The 16,828-nt window shown below is 38.8% G+C and overlaps 1 protein-coding gene across 2 annotated transcripts in view; it reads left to right on the top strand.

Annotated features, from left to right (window-relative positions):
* The window catches only part of STIM2 (stromal interaction molecule 2), a 151,642-nt gene that overhangs the window by 113,599 nt on the left and 21,215 nt on the right, over positions 1 to 16,828 (top strand). For both annotated transcript variants that reach the window (XM_043572823.1, XM_043572822.1), the window contains exons 4-7: positions 6,962 to 7,073; positions 11,043 to 11,158; positions 13,982 to 14,159; positions 14,912 to 15,089. In XM_043572823.1, the coding sequence (XP_043428758.1) occupies positions 6,962 to 7,073; positions 11,043 to 11,158; positions 13,982 to 14,159; positions 14,912 to 15,089 (584 nt within the window). The remainder of the gene's footprint in view (positions 1 to 6,961; positions 7,074 to 11,042; positions 11,159 to 13,981; positions 14,160 to 14,911; positions 15,090 to 16,828) is intronic.

Raw genomic sequence — 16,828 nt, 5'->3', positions numbered from 1 at the left:
ATCTTTGAAGGTTTTTAGGACAGCATGTACTTACATTGAATATAACCAATGAAAACTTACATGGTGGTACCTCACTAAGTTGTTTTGTATTTTTAGGCCTGTAACTTAATACAAGTCTATGGCTAAATACACCGGGTGCATTGGTTTTATAAGATTGCCTTTTACAGGTGAAAAGAGCAAGTGAATATGTAAATTTTAATCTTCGGAAGTTTGTCTTTCACACTGGTTTGTGTGTGTCGTGTTTGCTTCAGTGAGGGCTGGGCTGGAAACAACCAGATTCTCATCTCACCTTCTGTCCCAACACACAGCTTCCGACTTCCAGTATGTCCTAGGTGTCTGTGATCCCATTTGGAGTCCAGCCTCCTCCAGTGCTGCTTTGGAATAGGATATCGTGAAAACAGTATTTTTTGTCTTTCACACGACTGTAGGTGTGGCATAGCCCGTAGACACAATTCAGAACAAAACAAAACAGGTTTGGTTCTCACCCTTAGGGGTCAGGTATACATACAACTAATACTTAAATGGCCACTTTATTCTGGAGGGCATAGTTCCTGCCTTATGGAAGCTTACAGTATAGTAGGGACATAAGATATAATTAAGCAGATACTTGGAAAATGAGGCAGCGTGTGTGGTGTGCCATTTGGTAGAAACAGTAAGACTACAGAAATTCAGGGAGGGAGAGATCACTTTCAGTTGCACTGTCTCTTCTGCTTAGAACCAGTTTGTACGCGAGGATGTACCTGTGCGTGATTCATGTGTTTCTGAAGGCTGCTTCAGCGTGGTGGCCACAGGAACACTAGCTTCTCTTTCTGTTGTTGGCTATTTCTAGCCCTTCTTCTCTCTTCATTCTCTCCATTACTACAGGTCATCCTGCTGACTAAAAACTTTCTCCCCTCAGGTCCAGTCATTATTTTTCATCCTTTTCAAATGCTGATCCAAAATAATTACATGCCGGAGAGACCGACACTTGCAAGGAGGAAGGAGAAGAGAGGGAAACTGTTTTGGTACAGAATCAGGAACTTTGTTCCCTATTAAAATCGCCCTGTTGAGGGCAAGGGGAGGGTAATGAAAAGGAGAATCCTTATCTTGCCTCTGTTCCTGTGAAAATCCATAAACGGGTACCCCCACACATCCTACATCCCCACACCCACTCATCTCCTGCAGATTTGGTTCTACTCACCATCCTGTCCCCACTCTTTCCTGTTCCCCACCACCTGCTTTGTGCCAGAGCCCTGCTCTGGCTCTGAATCCCCTGGCTCTTTGAAATCTTGTCATTTAGGCTTTTTCAAGTCTTAGGAGTCACCCCATGATGAAGAACTGGAATAAGTGCCCTTGCGCTGTTTGTTGTGTTACTATTTCCACGCCCTCAGTAGGCCACAGTGTGCGCTAGATGTCTCTAGCAGAATCCCGAATCCGTGAATGCGATTACCTATGGCAGATTGCTCATAAGCGATGTTTAACTCTTGTATTACTGCTAGTACTATGTGTCTGGAAGGTTTGTTCCAAAGAGAACCTGTGTTTTCCGTTTTAAACGGTGAGCTATTCTTTTTCAAAATGTTTTTGATGTTTATTTATTTTGGGAGAGATGGAAGGAGGGGCAGAGAGAGAGGGAGAAGAGAATCCCGAGCAGGTTCCATGCTGTCAGCACAGAACCCCACATGGAGTTCGAGCTCATGAACCGTGAGATCATAACCTGAGCCAAGATCGGGAGTCAGATGTGTAAGCGACGGAGCCACCGAGGCGCCCCTAAGCAGTGAGCTAATCTAAATCAGGAGACACCTATGTTGGCAGTGAACTTGGATTCTGCAGATGAGAGTTCAGATTCTAGCTCTTCCAGTTAATAGACAGATGCGACCACATATGTAATTACTTGGGCCTCTTTTGGCCACAGTCCTCTGTATAGACTAGAGAGAACAGCTATCTCTCAAATGTGAACATGGGGAGTTAAATGAGGATATATATGAAAATATAATAAAATGTACAATCCTGTATCAAAGGAGTGTGGCTTTTGGGTGTTGACAACTACTGTATTAGGTAAAAGAACAGGTTCGTGCCCTCTAGGAATTCATCACCTGGGGGTAAGACAGGCATGAGTGGTCGCGTGAGAGTATGTGACAGGTCCTGTGGCAGAAGTATGTGCATGTGATCTGGAGCACAAAGAAGAGCGACTATGATCTGGGAATTGATGGGTAGGGAAAACTTGGTGGAGGAGGGACTTCCTGATCTGAGAATTAAAGGCTATGGAAGAACATGCTGGGCACAGAAGGAAGAAGGGAAGACCATCCCAGGTGGAAGGAGTGGCATGGGGGAGTGTGGTACATTCAGAAAGCTGCAGGTATGGCTGCAAAGGTGACCGGAACATAAACTGTGTACTTGCGGCACGTAATTTGATTATTGGGAGCATTTACCTAACTCTAAGAAGACAGTGTGACTGCCCAGTGGTTGACAGCTCCGGAAGCAAACTTGGTCTGAAAGCTGCTTTGATCCTTTACTAATCTGTTAGGTCTAATTAAGAACGTCACCTTCATAGACTTTTAAGTTCAGTGTGGTGATCAAAGTACCTACTTCAAGGGTTGTTGCAACGAGTATTTGAAATAATGTTTGCAAATCTCCTGGTATTTAATACGCACATGATAAACATTAGCAGCAGTTTTTGTTGCTGTCCTGAAAGTTCTTAGAGGCACTTTTCCCCTGTCAGTATTTTTTTTATTATTTTTTTAATGTTTTTGTGTTTATTTTTGGGAGAGAGAGAACATGAACAGGGGAGGGTCAGAGAGGGAGAGGGAGATGCAGAATCTGAAGCAGGCTCTAGGCTCTGAGCTGTCAGCACAGAGCCCAACGTGGGGCTCGAACTCCGGGACCACGAGATCATGACCTGAGCCAAAGTTGGACGCTTAACTGACTGAGCCACCCAGACGCACCATCAGTATTTTATAATCTACTTTCTAGGCCAGCAGTTTAGTAATATTTTAAACACCAACTTTTGTTTGTTATAATGGAATCAGAATTTGAATGAATTAAAAAAAAATTTTTTTTAACATTTATTTTTGAGAGAAGAGAGAGAGCATGAGCTGGGGAGGGGGTAGGGAGGAGGGAAACACAGAGTCTGAAGCAGGCTCCAGGCTCCAAGCTGTCAGCACAGAACCCGACGCGGGGTTTGAACCCATGAACCATGAGATCTTGGCCTAAGTCAAAGTCTGACCCGTAACCGACTGAGCCACCCGGGTGCCCCAAATTTGAGTGAATTTTAAAAGATGGTCTAGCCTGATTTTATCATTTTATATGTGAAGAAACTGAGTTGCATTTAATAACCTGGCTGTGGTAAATCAGTGATACAGCTGGGACCAGAATCAGGTCTCTTCCTGTTCCGGAGGTCTTTCTACTTGCCTTGGAATAAATGTCAAAAGTCACTCAGTGACATGATTTCTAGCAGAAACCACATAAGGTAACAGCACGGAAATCGGCTTTGCTGGAGCTTTGCAAATACGGAAATTTTTAGTTTTTAACGAAATACGCTCTCCTCCTCTGGCCGCCCTCTGGTGGAAGTGCTGTGTAGCAACAGCATATGTGAAAGCAATTGAGAGGCAGGTGACAAGGAACCAGATAATTCTTAAATGTGTAACTACAGATACTTTTTATTTGGGTCTCTTCACTAAAATGTGAAAATAGATTTTCATAGTATCTGTCAATTAAGCATGTTCTAATTCATGTATTCTAGAGGATCCAACAGATAATTTGTTGAACATCTTTTGTGTACCAAATGCTAGGAATAGAATGATGAGCAAAAAAACGTGTGCTTTAGTGAAATAAACAGATGTTGAAATAATAATCATACAAATAAATAATTACAGTTAATGCTATGCCTAAAAAGTACCGAGTGATTTATGACCAATAGCAGTGTTTGGGAAGGCTCCCTTGAGGAATTAAGGTTTTAACTGAGATTGGAAGTCTTGGTAAAGTAAATAGACAAAGATGAGTCAGCGATGGAGAAAAGAGTCTCTATATTGAGGAAATAGCAGGTGCAAAGGCCCTGAGGAAGGACATCGTATGACCTCTCCTAAGAATTGAAAGGCAACTAGTATATTTGGAGCAGAGAAAGCTAATATAAAATACAAGTCCTGGTCATGAAAAGTGAAGGTATTTACTAGGCATCACCAAAGAAACCAAAAAGCACAAGAAGAAATGAGCTTCCTCCCAAAGTAAACTGTGTGCTCTTTGTTAGAATTTTGTTGTTTTAAAGATTCATTGTAAAAGAAATGACTTTAGAACCACTAGAATATTCTGTTTACAGAGTAGAGTGACATTAGGATTTGGGCACTTTAAATATGTATTTTTTTTTTTCATTAGATTTTTCTTCCTTTCTATCCTGGCTCATTGGGAATTGAAGGAATATTCTGATATGCTGGAGTGTTGAGATCAGGGACTTCTGTTGTTGATCAGTTGAACAGCCATGGAAATGACAGAGAGAATCTTCTCCTGTTTTCTTGGCTGAGATTTTTGTGTGGGTGTACGAGGTGCAGCTGCATGTTGGTTTCTTGGCAATCAAGACAAGTAATTCTCAGTGCAGTTCATGTTGAATGGGAAGCAACTTAAGAGAAAAAAGGCTATTTCGAATTTATTAAATTCATTGGAAAGCACCGAGGGCCTGAACCTTTAGCTGGTATTCTAAGTTATTTGGCTAAATGGATACAGCAGCCTCAGGCATGTGTCCAAGCTTATGCCAGGAACACATGAAGGAGAGAAAAATTTTTAAATAGTCCAAGTTTTGTCTCAGTATAAAATAATCAATTACCATATGTAGGTTTTAAATGAATTTTTGCTAGCTGCTTTCTTGTTGTGACTTATTGAAGCTTCTTCTCTAAAGAACACTTAATGAAAAAGGCAGATTGTGAAAATTTAGCTTTGCTTGCAGAAGTGAATTCCTAATTTTCTGTAGTTTATCAGGAAGGTATTTCTCAGATTTATGCATACACAGATGGATTCCCAGATCTGCTTTTATTTTTTTTTTAATTTTTTAATGTTTATTTATTTTTGAGAGAGAGAGCGTGAGCACAAGCAGGGGAGTCTATAAGCACTTTGTGTTCCCCAAACCTCAAACTAAATGCAGACAGTCTGGAGCTCTTAATTTTTTAAGGACACTTGCATCCTTCCCTTTGGATACTCTCATCATTGTCCTTCATATTCTTCAAGCAGAAATGTCTGAATTGCTTCCAGTCTTTAACTGCTTGTTTACATCTCTACTGCTATTTAATATTATTGCTCTCAGAATAGCATAGAGTCAGGTCCTACAGTCAGTTGGCCTGGGTTCAAATCCAGTCCTGCTACTATCTATCTTGGTCCCATTAACCTTTTAGTTTCTCATCTCCATAAATGAAAATAATTATGTTAGTGTTTCATAAGTTTTGTGTGTTTTTAAATAAGGCTTAAAGGAAAACAATGTGAATATAAAGGGCTTAATTCAAAATAAGTGTCCAGGAGAAAAGATGTTAGCTATCATTTTCTTCATGATTTAGGGCCAGTCTCCCGGAGTCCATTAATAGTTGTGTTCAGTGTCCTGGGTGATCTCATTCGGTCTAAAGACCATCCAAATGCTGAAGACTCTCAATTTTTATATCTCTGTTTCTAATTGCACTCTTCCCTAAGCTCCAGACTTGTATATCTGACTGCTACTATGTGTCCGCATTTAAATATCTAATATATCCTTCAAATATAACATGTCTAAAAACAGAACTTTTGATCTCTGTCACCTGCCTTGCTTGTCTTCCCAGTCTGTTCCTCCCATTCTTTAATATTGCAGTTGATGGTACTATCCTGTCTACTTTTTTTTGTTTTGTTTTTGTTTGTTTGTTTTTTACTTTCCTGTAGCTACCAGCCCCCATCTATTTCATGAACACATCTAACAGCATTCTCCCCACAATATATCCTAAACCTGACCACTTGTCACCATATCCTCTACTGACACCATAGTCCAAGAGTGATATAGCCGCTTGTATGGACTGCTATATAAAGGAATGTTCTCCTTACTGCTCTGGGCTTTCAGTCTTGTCTCCTACACAATCTACAATCCATTATCCGCATTGAAGAGTAAATATAGATTTAAAAACATTGATTATTTACCCCCCCCCCACTTCTTACTGAAATTAGAAAAATATCCAGAATTTTTTAAAGTCTTCTATGACCTGGCCCCTCTGCTTTCTCTTTCTTTTTCTCAAATACAGGTTGTTCATTCCTTTAGTAAGGCCTTTATACTGCTAGCTTTTCCATCTGCTTGAGATATTTTTCTCCCGGATGATCACAGTGTTGGCTCCTTGCAAAGTTTTAGGTCTCAGTTCAGATAATAGTTCCTCAGAGGCTGATCCTGACATCTTTCTCCTTTCTTTCTTAATAGCTGATCACTGTCTGAAATTTTCTTCACTTTTCTTCCTCCTCTTGTAAATTGTCCCCCCCCCCATCCCATGAGGGCAAGGATTTTCTGCATTTGCTTATTACCATATTCCATTGCATTAGAATGGAACCTGATATTCACAAGCTTTACAGTATTCTGTGGATGGATGACTAAATGAAAGAAAGAATGAATGAATAGATACATGTCTTGTAAGTTTTTCTACAACCAGGGAAATGATGGATTATTTCCTCCTGTATGAATTTTGCATAGATGCTTATTTTAGAATTAATCGCGCTAATATTTTATTCTTTTTCTTTCATGCTTTCTCTGTTATAGATTATAAACTTAAGTATAGGAAGTATGTCTCCGCTGTTTTCAGCTTCTCATAGAATGCCAGATATCATTTAAGTACTTTGTGTTGATTGAATTGAAAATTCAATCTAACATCCTCCGAAGTTTTAGTAATTTTATATACATGTGTATGTATGTGTATATAAATATATATGTGTAAATTATGTGAAGTTTCCAAGCTGATAATTATGTTTAAAATATGCCTTCCCCTTTTATCTCTTGCAGTTCATAATTGGACCCTTGAAGATACGCTTCAGTGGTTGATAGAATTTGTTGAACTACCCCAATATGAGAAGAATTTTAGAGACAATAATGTCAAAGGAACAACGCTTCCCAGGTGAGTCTTTATTATCCAAATGTATTTTTTTTTTCACTCAAGGAGAATTATATACTAGATGTTACTTTTCTGTGCCAAATTTATAAGTTATCTCTGTGACTCAGGGCTCAAGGGAAATATCATATCCATTCTTTAATTTTTTAAGGTGTGAATTTGTAAGTTGTAATCATTTTTCTTTGTCTAAATAATCAAGCTCTTTTTAAAATTTATTCCCAAAGAAAGTAATTTTTGGAATTAGAAGGTAGGCCAACTACATCTTTGTTAGATAACGTCAAAAGCCCAACCTCTGACCATGTGGAAAAATAACAAAAACATATTCATTTGATGTGAATCCACCTTTATGAAAAACCTATTTGAGTGGGTTAATGTACAGATCTTTCTTAATTGTATTCTTTTTTTTTTTTTTTTTTTTTTTAAATTTTTTTTTTTTTCAACGTTTATTTATTTTTGGGACAGAGAGAGACAGAGCATGAACGGGGGAGGGGCAGAGAGAGAGGGAGACACAGAATCGGAAACAGGCTCCAGGCTCTGAGCCATCAGCCCAGAGCCTGACGCGGGGCTCGAACTCACGGACCGCGAGATCGTGACCTGGCTGAAGTCGGACGCTTAACCGACTGCGCCACCCAGGCGCCCTTAATTGTATTCTTTAATAATAATAGTCACTTAATATTGGTGGCCACAAGTTAAAGCTCAAAAAAAAGCTTAATAAACAAAATGTAAATAATAGCCATTTTTTAAGTTTATTTATTTTGAGAGAGAGAGAGAGCACACGCCTCTGATTCTAAGGAGGTGACAGAGAGAGAGAGAGAGAGAGAGAGAGAGAGAGAGAGAGAGAGAGAATCCCAAGCAGGCTCCAGTGCTGTCAGTAAGGAGCCCAATGCAGAGCTTGAACTCACGAACTGTGAGATCATGATCTGAGCCGAAATCAAGAGTTGGACGCTTAAGTGACTGAGTCACCCATGTATCCCTAATAGCAACCATTTTAAAATGTATATAACATAAAGGTACTCTGTATTATGTCATTTAAACTTCGTGGTTAAAATTAAGTATGTATTGTTATCTCCATTTTGCAGATAAAAAGCAAATCAGAGAAAAGTCAAATGTTTTGCCCAGTTCAGCCCTTGAACCTAGATAGATCTGATACCATATTTTGCCCAATTCAGCACTTGAACCTAGATAGATCTGATACCAAAGTCTAGGATTCCAGTTTATCCCTTAGATGCCTGGAATTATTCATTTTCTAAATTTTACTTTCTAAATCTCCATTAGTTAACTTAAAAATCTTTAAAGACTCAAATGTCAAAATTTGCAACGATTCTACCAGAACTTGCTTATGTTCATTCCTCTCTCAAATGTTTCTTGAATTAAAAAAGACTCTAATCCCTTATTATCTCATTATTATTTGTGATGAAATATGCATATTGTATTTCTAATCGATTTGCTCACATACTCTATTGAAATAAGTGGCTGTTGTTTCTTTGGACTTCAGATTTTGGATTGAGTTGAAAATTTTCGTATCTCCCGTAAATATATTTTGAACATCAACATCAGTATTTTACTGGTTTTGCTGTGCATATGGTTATATTGAGGAAATAATGGGAATAAGAGTCAGTTCAACAAGTCTGTATTGAGTATCTGGTGTGTTCAAGGTGCAACTAGATGGTGGAAAAAAGACAAAATGAAGATAGGGTTTTTGCTTTTAAATAAGTTTCTAAGCTAAAACTTAGGATTAGGGTTTAGGGATTGGGGTTGTTTTGTTTTTGTTTTTGTTTTGAGTTGTATGTTACCCTAGTTATGAGGAACTCCTAGTATTTTTCTTATGTCGTCTTTTGGGAAGTTTCTTTGTACGACAACAGCATGAAATGAAATAGGTTGCTCAGTGTGTTGGCAATAAATGTTATAGCCACTTTTTTTCCTTTGGTTAAGTAAGGGGTACCAGAGATAGCTCAGCTTCTTGGAGAATTGTTGAAATAACATCACACTTCATCAAGATCAATTTTTTTTTTTTTTTTTTAAATAGTGAACATGTTACCAGAAAAGACAGGTTATAAATACAGAAGTTCAGCTTTCAGGTGAGCTCACGGGAGCTTCTGTGAGCGGAGAAGAAAGGGAAACCAGAATACCCATCATCAAGCCCCTTTCATAGGGGTAATGGCAGTTAGAGGACTCGCTTAAAGGGACTTAAGTATCAATTAACTTAAATAGCAATATGAGTTATGGGACTTTTTGTAGGGTAATTGTAGGTACAAGAGCTACTTAGAAGAATGTGTAAGAAAATGTATTACACATTCCAGATGGACAGGTACCTACAGCAGTTCATTGTTTCCTTTCTGTGACATTAAAATACTGTCGCATTGCAATAGGTAGCCCAAATTATGTTAGTTTTATGTTATCGCGGTTATCATAAGCCTTTTACTGATTTTCTATAGTCTGAAATTCTTATTAGCAGAGCTTAAACTAAGGCTCTCTTCGCCTGACGCATGCCTCCTCATTCCTTTCAGACCTGTGTGAACTCCCCTGACATCCTCACCCACTCAGGTAGAACCACTTCCACCTCCCCGGCTCATACTGAACCTTGTATAAAACTGTTATGTGGTATCCTTTTTACTACATCTCGTTGTTTCTCTTCAGTTTAGTCTACCAGTATTGTTGCTGTTAATTCATTCATGCATCCATCCATGCATTCACTCATGTATTCTACAAACATTTATCAAGCATCTACTTTTGCCAAGCATAATGCTAGGTTTGGGGATACTGAGATAAGACATAGCTCTGCCTTCCAGCAGTTTGGGAAGTGTCACGTTAAAGGTGTAACAGGAGCCATACACAAAAGGTACTTGCAGAGAAGATGAAGGAAGGCATTTTGCAAAGGGAAAGAGTTCTTTACACTGTAAAGATTTATGGAAGCCTGTAGCAGTTATAGGAGTTTTTGTAACTTCTGCACACTCACACGTTCTGGTATCTTTCATAATAAAATGCAGTGGATTCAGAGTACAGTCATTGGAATCATACATATTTGGGTTTGAATCCCTGCCCCACCTCTTGCTACTAATTGGGCAAGTTACTCAATCTCTCCCTACCTTAGTTTCCTCATCTGTGAAATGGGAATTTTGTATCTATTTGAGGTGTTCTTCAATTTTGATTTAGCCTTTGACCCAGGACCGGGCATATAGTACATGCTTGTTTTTATCGTCATTGTTATTAACTATTATATGATTATTATTAGACTTTGTGTTATAAGATCTTCATTGGTGTCATACTTGGTTGTTAAGAAATGTTAGTTGATGATGGGGCAACTTGGATTTGCCGTCCAAAACAAAGTGATTTTATTTCCTTCTTTTACCTGTGCCTTTTGGCCCCCTACATGTTTTTTTTTTCATTGGTAATGAAATGGTTCAGTATTTCCTATTACATAAATGTCTGTTTTCTCCCCCCAACCATGATGACTTCTTATTCTCACTTATGACTTCCGTGGACTCTGTTTAATTTATAAACAGTTTACATATTAGAATGTAAAGGTACAGGTTTTTCAGACACTTTTAAAGAAAAGTGATACGATCTAGATTGAAAAGTATATTTTAAAGTTTGCTATTGAAGTTAAGTGAATTACCTAACAATTTTCTTGTTCTCTGTGAAATGATAATAAAATGCAGAGGTAATTAATGGTTATAAAATGCTTTTGCATTAGTTAAATTTCTGCATTCAAGTAAATTATAGCATAAACTTAACCTTAGAAAACAAAAATGTCAACATAACAAGTAAATAATTAATGCAGGGTGTCTGTACAGCTAAGTTTGCACCGAGAAGTTTTTTGACACATATTAGTAAAGTATTAAATCACATGGATGAGCTCTTAACCAGTAGTAGGTCGTCACTAATGTGTAAAGTATTACATGTATTGCTCAAGTATTTAAATTTACATACTAGAAATATTTTCATTTAATATGTATATATTTTTTGAATGAACAGGATAGCAGTGCATGAACCTTCATTTATGAGCTCCCAGTTGAAAATCAGCGATCGGAGTCACAGACAAAAACTTCAGCTCAAGGCGCTGGATGTGGTTTTGTTTGGACCTCTAACACGTTAGTATTCTCTCTCACAGAGTATGATGCAAAAGAATAATCAGATCACATATTTGTCATTTATTTTTTTTAATTTATTTTTGAGAGAGAATGAGAATGAGTGGGGGAGGGGCGGAGAGGGAGACAGGATCGGAAGCATTCTCTGTGCTGACCGCAGGGCTCGTACTCACTAACCTCAAGATCATGACCTGAGCCAAAGTCCGACACTTAACTGACTGAGCCACCCAGCCACCCCTGTTATTTAAAGAAGAAAAAGTAAGAAAGATAAAACACTAAGAAAATCGTCTATTAGGTATAAAGGAAATATAATATCATCTTAAAAGATTTATAGGGTGAGATTTTCTGTCCTTGAAATGTGGAATGTCACATTGCCAAGCTGGTTCCTGAAGATCCACTTGAAATTTTCCATGATAACAGACCATCCTGGCAAAGCACAAGATGGAGAATGTTATTTGATTGTATTGAAGAAGAACATTTAAGAAATTATTATGTCATATTTGTAAGGAAAATAAACCTTGTATTTCTTTACTTTTGACAGGAATACTTTTTTTTTTTCAGAAGGGAAGTTTAATATGTTTATTTAATTTCAAGTTTTAAAAAGCTTTGGGGAAAAGTATTTGAATATTCTACATTTTTAGAGGTTTTATATTCTATTTTTCAGAAGCCAAAAAGGAGTAACAATTAATACAAGAAAAATGGCTTCCAGAAATGATAAATTAGGAAACTAATATTTATTTTACCTCAGTTTTCGGAGTTAGGAGACTTGCAGGTTTCTGTGATCGGTTTGGGGGGTGACACTACCAAAAAAGGGTTACTGGAGCCGTTGGGTAGATTCCATGATGGGACTGGTGGTTCTTTTTTGGCTCAGGCTGAGAGCAGCTGGTCAAACAGCTGGAACTCTGCTTTGTGAGAGTTGGTGGAAATGCACTGTTGTTGGAAATTACAAACCCTAGGAAATAGAACACTCCTGAAATGCCGGGCATTCCACAGAGGTGACACCCTAAGTTTTCTGCTGAATCTGTTGGGGATTGTCTTCTGTGAGATTCTGTCTGATTTGTTCATGTGAATGATTGGTGCAAATAGGAATGAAACTATATAACTTGCCTCTGTATACAACTTGGTCAGGAATATTTATATTTTATTAAGCCAGGAACAAACTCCCTCTAAGCCAAAACAGTATTTCATGTCATTTGAAAAGAAACCAAACTAGTCAAAAGAATGCTGAAAACAAATGTTTTAATAAACCGGCAAAGAAGTTAATGATGCGTTACCTTTTTAATGTGTTTGTCTTAGAATTATTATTTGAGGGAATGAGCCCTGCAGTGGCAACACCAGCATTAGATTTATAACAAACTAACACTGTCAAACGAACAGACACACATTGTAAAGGAGTTTTCGCTGAAATCTTTTTGTTTGTGGCGCTTACTATAGAGTTTGGTACTTGACCATTCTCTTTATTGTTATTTCTGGTGAGTAATATTTTGGCCTGAACTGGGCTCATGTTTAAACTAGAACTTGAGCTGAACTTCTCAGTCTGAGGCGGAAGTAAAAATAAATCCTTTTGAGACTTTGGTCTTCCACAGTGCATCTGTTTCACTGGAGGTGAGGGCGTGAGCTCTGGAAATAGGGTGTCTGGCATAGGGCTTGGCATTCCTCACACAGTGTAAACACACACGAACCTGAGTGAGCACGAGAAGTCCTGATGTCTACGGAGCCCCGTGTTTCATCACACATACAACATAGACATGCTGGAGGTCTGGGCAGTTCGGTAGTTTTTCCGCTGTAAACTCTATCTCTTGGGAGCAAATCATGCATTACATTGTCTTCGTTATCATTGTGTATCACTCCAGAGAGCCCTCTGAATCTTAGTGTGTGTTAAGAGTCAGGGATAGACTAGGAAGTTATTTGACTAGTGACTTCTGTGTTTTGTATCACTGAGGACAGTAGGCCCTGGCTCCTTACTCCTTACTGTAGAAACTGCTGGAAATTACTGACATGCCTAGTGGTGGAGAAGGTGATCCTGTTCTTTCCTGCTAGTAACCCAGAAATCTCTGGCAAATAGCACCTAAAATATGACTTGTTGTGATCATTTAACTCATGGTTACTCAACCTTGGCACTTCATGATTTGGGCTGGATGATTCCTGGGTAATTCTCTGTCACTGGCAGAAGCAGGGCAGGAACGTGTCTTGTGCGTTTTTGTCTGTTTAGCAACATCCCTGGCCTCTTCCCACTAGACACCAGTAGCAACTCCCCCAACCCATTTTACACCCTCCCTGCTGTGGCAAGCAAAAATTGTCAAATGTCCACCGTGGGAGATATCGCCCTTGGTTGAGAATCACTGACTAATCTTCATTACATGACTGCTTGCTTGGGGTGGGGGGGGGGGGGGGAATGCTCTTTTGTTGAATGATTAGGCTTCCAGTGTGTGTATCAAAGCATGACATGTCCCTAACCTGACTGAAGGAAAGCAGTTGGGATGATAGTGGTGGTATTCTTTATGCCTGCTTTCACCCCACAGAGGACATGATTGGAGATACTCTTGCCTTTTCAGGGTCCCCAGAACTTTTGTTACTGCCTCCTGTGCCACAGGGGTGTGGTACATCCATGTGGGCTTATCTGTGCCCTCTGGAGGGTCTAGTACATCAGTGTTACAATAAGCACTTTGATTGTTTGAAGAAATAGTTTTTAAAAGAATGGAGCTTGTTTATGGGAGGCTCATCAAAAAACATTTGCTTGTTTTAGCTACCTACTACAAAATGCCTCTGTATGAAGATTCTGTTACACTCAAAGATTAATTTGACCATCTGCATTTTTTTCCATAGGCCCGCCTCATAACTGGATGAAGGATTTTATTCTCACAGTTTCTATAGTAATTGGTGTTGGGGGGTGCTGGTTTGCTTACACACAGAATAAGACATCAAAAGAACATGTCGCAAAAATGATGAAAGACTTGGAGAGTTTACAAACCGCAGAGCAAAGTCTCATGGACTTACAAGAGAGGTACGTTTAAAAAGCTATAAGTCTTATTATTTATGTTGGCAAATACAATTAGTGAAAATGTAATGTGGGTGTGTGCTTACACACTTATGTTTAGTTTGTTACACATATCAGTAATGTATGTACACTTCATATTTTTATAAAACTTACAATGTCCTAATTATAGATTTATATTAAAGGTATGCTCTAGTGAATAAATGGGCAGATCAGTAGAAATAAATATAGGTGGAGTGATATGTATAGTGAAATTTTATTTTTAATGTTTAATTTTTTTAATGTTTATATTTGAGAGAGAGAGACAGAGAGTGAGTGGGGAGGGGCAGAGAGAGAGAGAGAGAGAGAGAGAGACAGAATCCGAAGCAGGCTCCAGGCTCTGTGCTGTCAGCACAGAGCCCAACGCAGGGCTAGAACTCATGAGCCATGAGATCATGACCGGAGCCAAAGTCAGATGCCCAACTGACTGAGCCACCCAGGCGCCCCTAGTGAAATTTTATTTTTAACATGATTTAGAGAATTATGAATTTCTTAGAAGTCTCTGCTTGAAGAGTGATTCCCTGCTATCACTGTATTTTGAGCTCAAGATAACCAAACAGCTATACCATGGGCCACCTGCTGTTTTGCTATTCAGATGTAAGATTAATAGAAAATAGTGTGATTTTGGATTGAAACATGTATTCTGTTGCTTGATACGTAGTTATTCTTCATAAAAAAGATGAAACTTTGGTGAGGAATTTTTACTTTTATCATTCCGTAAGGCTTGAAAAGGCACAGGAAGAAAACAGGAACGTTGCTGTAGAAAAGCAAAATCTAGAGCGCAAAATGATGGATGAAATCAATTACGCAAAGGAAGAGGCCTGTCGGCTGAGAGAGCTAAGGGAAGGAGCCGAGTGTGAGCTGAGTAGAAGGCAGTATGCAGAGCAGGAACTGGAACAGGTATTGACATTCCACAAAAAGTGTGTGTTAGGACGTTTGCGTTGCCACCCTGGGGGGGCTTTTCCTGTTTGGTCTTCTATGTTTAGTGGCATTGTATATTCTTCCTTAGTTAATAAAAGAATTCTCTGTTTGTATTGTTAGCATTGATCAAAGTCCATATAGCAAATAACATAGTAATAATTCAAAGATAAAGTTACCATCATGTTCACTCACTCATGAAATCTTACCCTGTGCCAAGTTAATTATCTCCAGTGAATTTAAGGTGTTTATTTAATCTAACATCTGTAATACGTTTTAGTATCTAACTGTAACCTAGTAAAGTATATCTAATGTGAAACTTCTCTGCAAGGGTAAAGCATCTCTATTTAACACCCATTTGAATCGTGTTAAATGGTTTTGGAACATAATTTGCTAAAAATTGTGAAGTTGTCTAAAGAGGTCTTTCCAGTATCCGCCGCTACCTTGCTAGTCAAGATGGAACGTGAGCCTGCAGGCATAGCTCGCTCCTTCAGGGAAGCGGAGAGGGGGTCCCGGCAGAAGTTAATTACAGACAGATATTTTAGTTTACTTACTGTTCTTGCTATAAAAAATTACCACAAACTTAGTGGTTTAAAACAACACATATTTGCTATCTTACAGTTCCTAAGACAGAGTTTAAAATAGACTCCCAGGGCTGCATTCCTCCGGAGGCTCTAGGGGAGGATCTGTTTCCTTGCCTTTTCCAGCTTCTGGAGGCTGCCTGCATTTCTTGGCTCTTGGCCCCCTCCTTCATCTTCAAAACATGTCACTCCAACCTCTGCTTCCGTGGTCTCCTCTCCTCCTTCTGACTTTGACCCTTTCTTTACTGATAAAGAAGCTGCCGGCCAGAAGGCTTGCCCAAGATCAGAGAGTGCCTCGGTTGTAAAGCAGGGCCAAGGACCTGGGTGTTCTGCCCCCTGCTCTGCCGTGTGCCCTGTGGCCTTCTCGGCCAGGTGCTAAATAAGGAATAAGAATTGTGTGATGAATGAGTTTCACTTTCAACTCATGAGAAAATAAATGTTCAGTGTGCATTTGTTTCCTTCAGGATTGTCATTTTTGGGAGAATTTGTCTGACTAAGTGCAGCCATCTCTTTTATTAATGGTTAGCTATTGTTTCCCTCATACCCCAGACATCTGTTTGTTGGATCTTTTCCCTGTAAGGAGATTGTTCTCTTAAGCTGACTCCTACGTGTATTTTATGGTCAGGTCCTATTTACCTGGCAAACCTTATCTGTACAGAATGTAGTAAAGGACAAGGGAGTTAACAGAAAAGAAAAGAAAAGAAAAGAAAAGAAAAGAAAAGAAAAGAAAAGAAAAGAAAAGAAAAAACGGCTTAGCCAAAATTCTACTGTGTTCAAAAGTTGGATATTATGCCTTTTATTCCTGTGAGAACTTATTTCCTTTTCCCACCAAGGCTTCTAACTCTTGGTTTATTCCTAGTACTAAACTAAAAAGCTTGCTAGCTATTTTTCTGAGCTTTATAGGTAAGAAAGAGCAAATCAGAAAGCAGTAGTGATAATTCTTCTATGGAAACATAAACTGATAGCAGTATTTTACAGGTGACTGCAGAGCAGGCATCCTATAGAAAAGGACCCACAAATCACAAACATTCTAATTTGAGTTTTTTGGCAGAGAGGCATTGCATACGTCAGTAGACCTTAGGATCACCACGATATGTCCCAGTACAGATGTAATAGTCCTAATGAGATCCTGAATCAGTA

This window comes from Prionailurus bengalensis, chromosome B1 (assembly GCF_016509475.1).
Source record: "Prionailurus bengalensis isolate Pbe53 chromosome B1, Fcat_Pben_1.1_paternal_pri, whole genome shotgun sequence".
NCBI lineage: Eukaryota > Metazoa > Chordata > Mammalia > Carnivora > Felidae > Prionailurus > Prionailurus bengalensis.
Note: the sequence above shows the minus strand (reverse complement) of the source record. Positions and strands in the feature narration are given on the sequence as shown.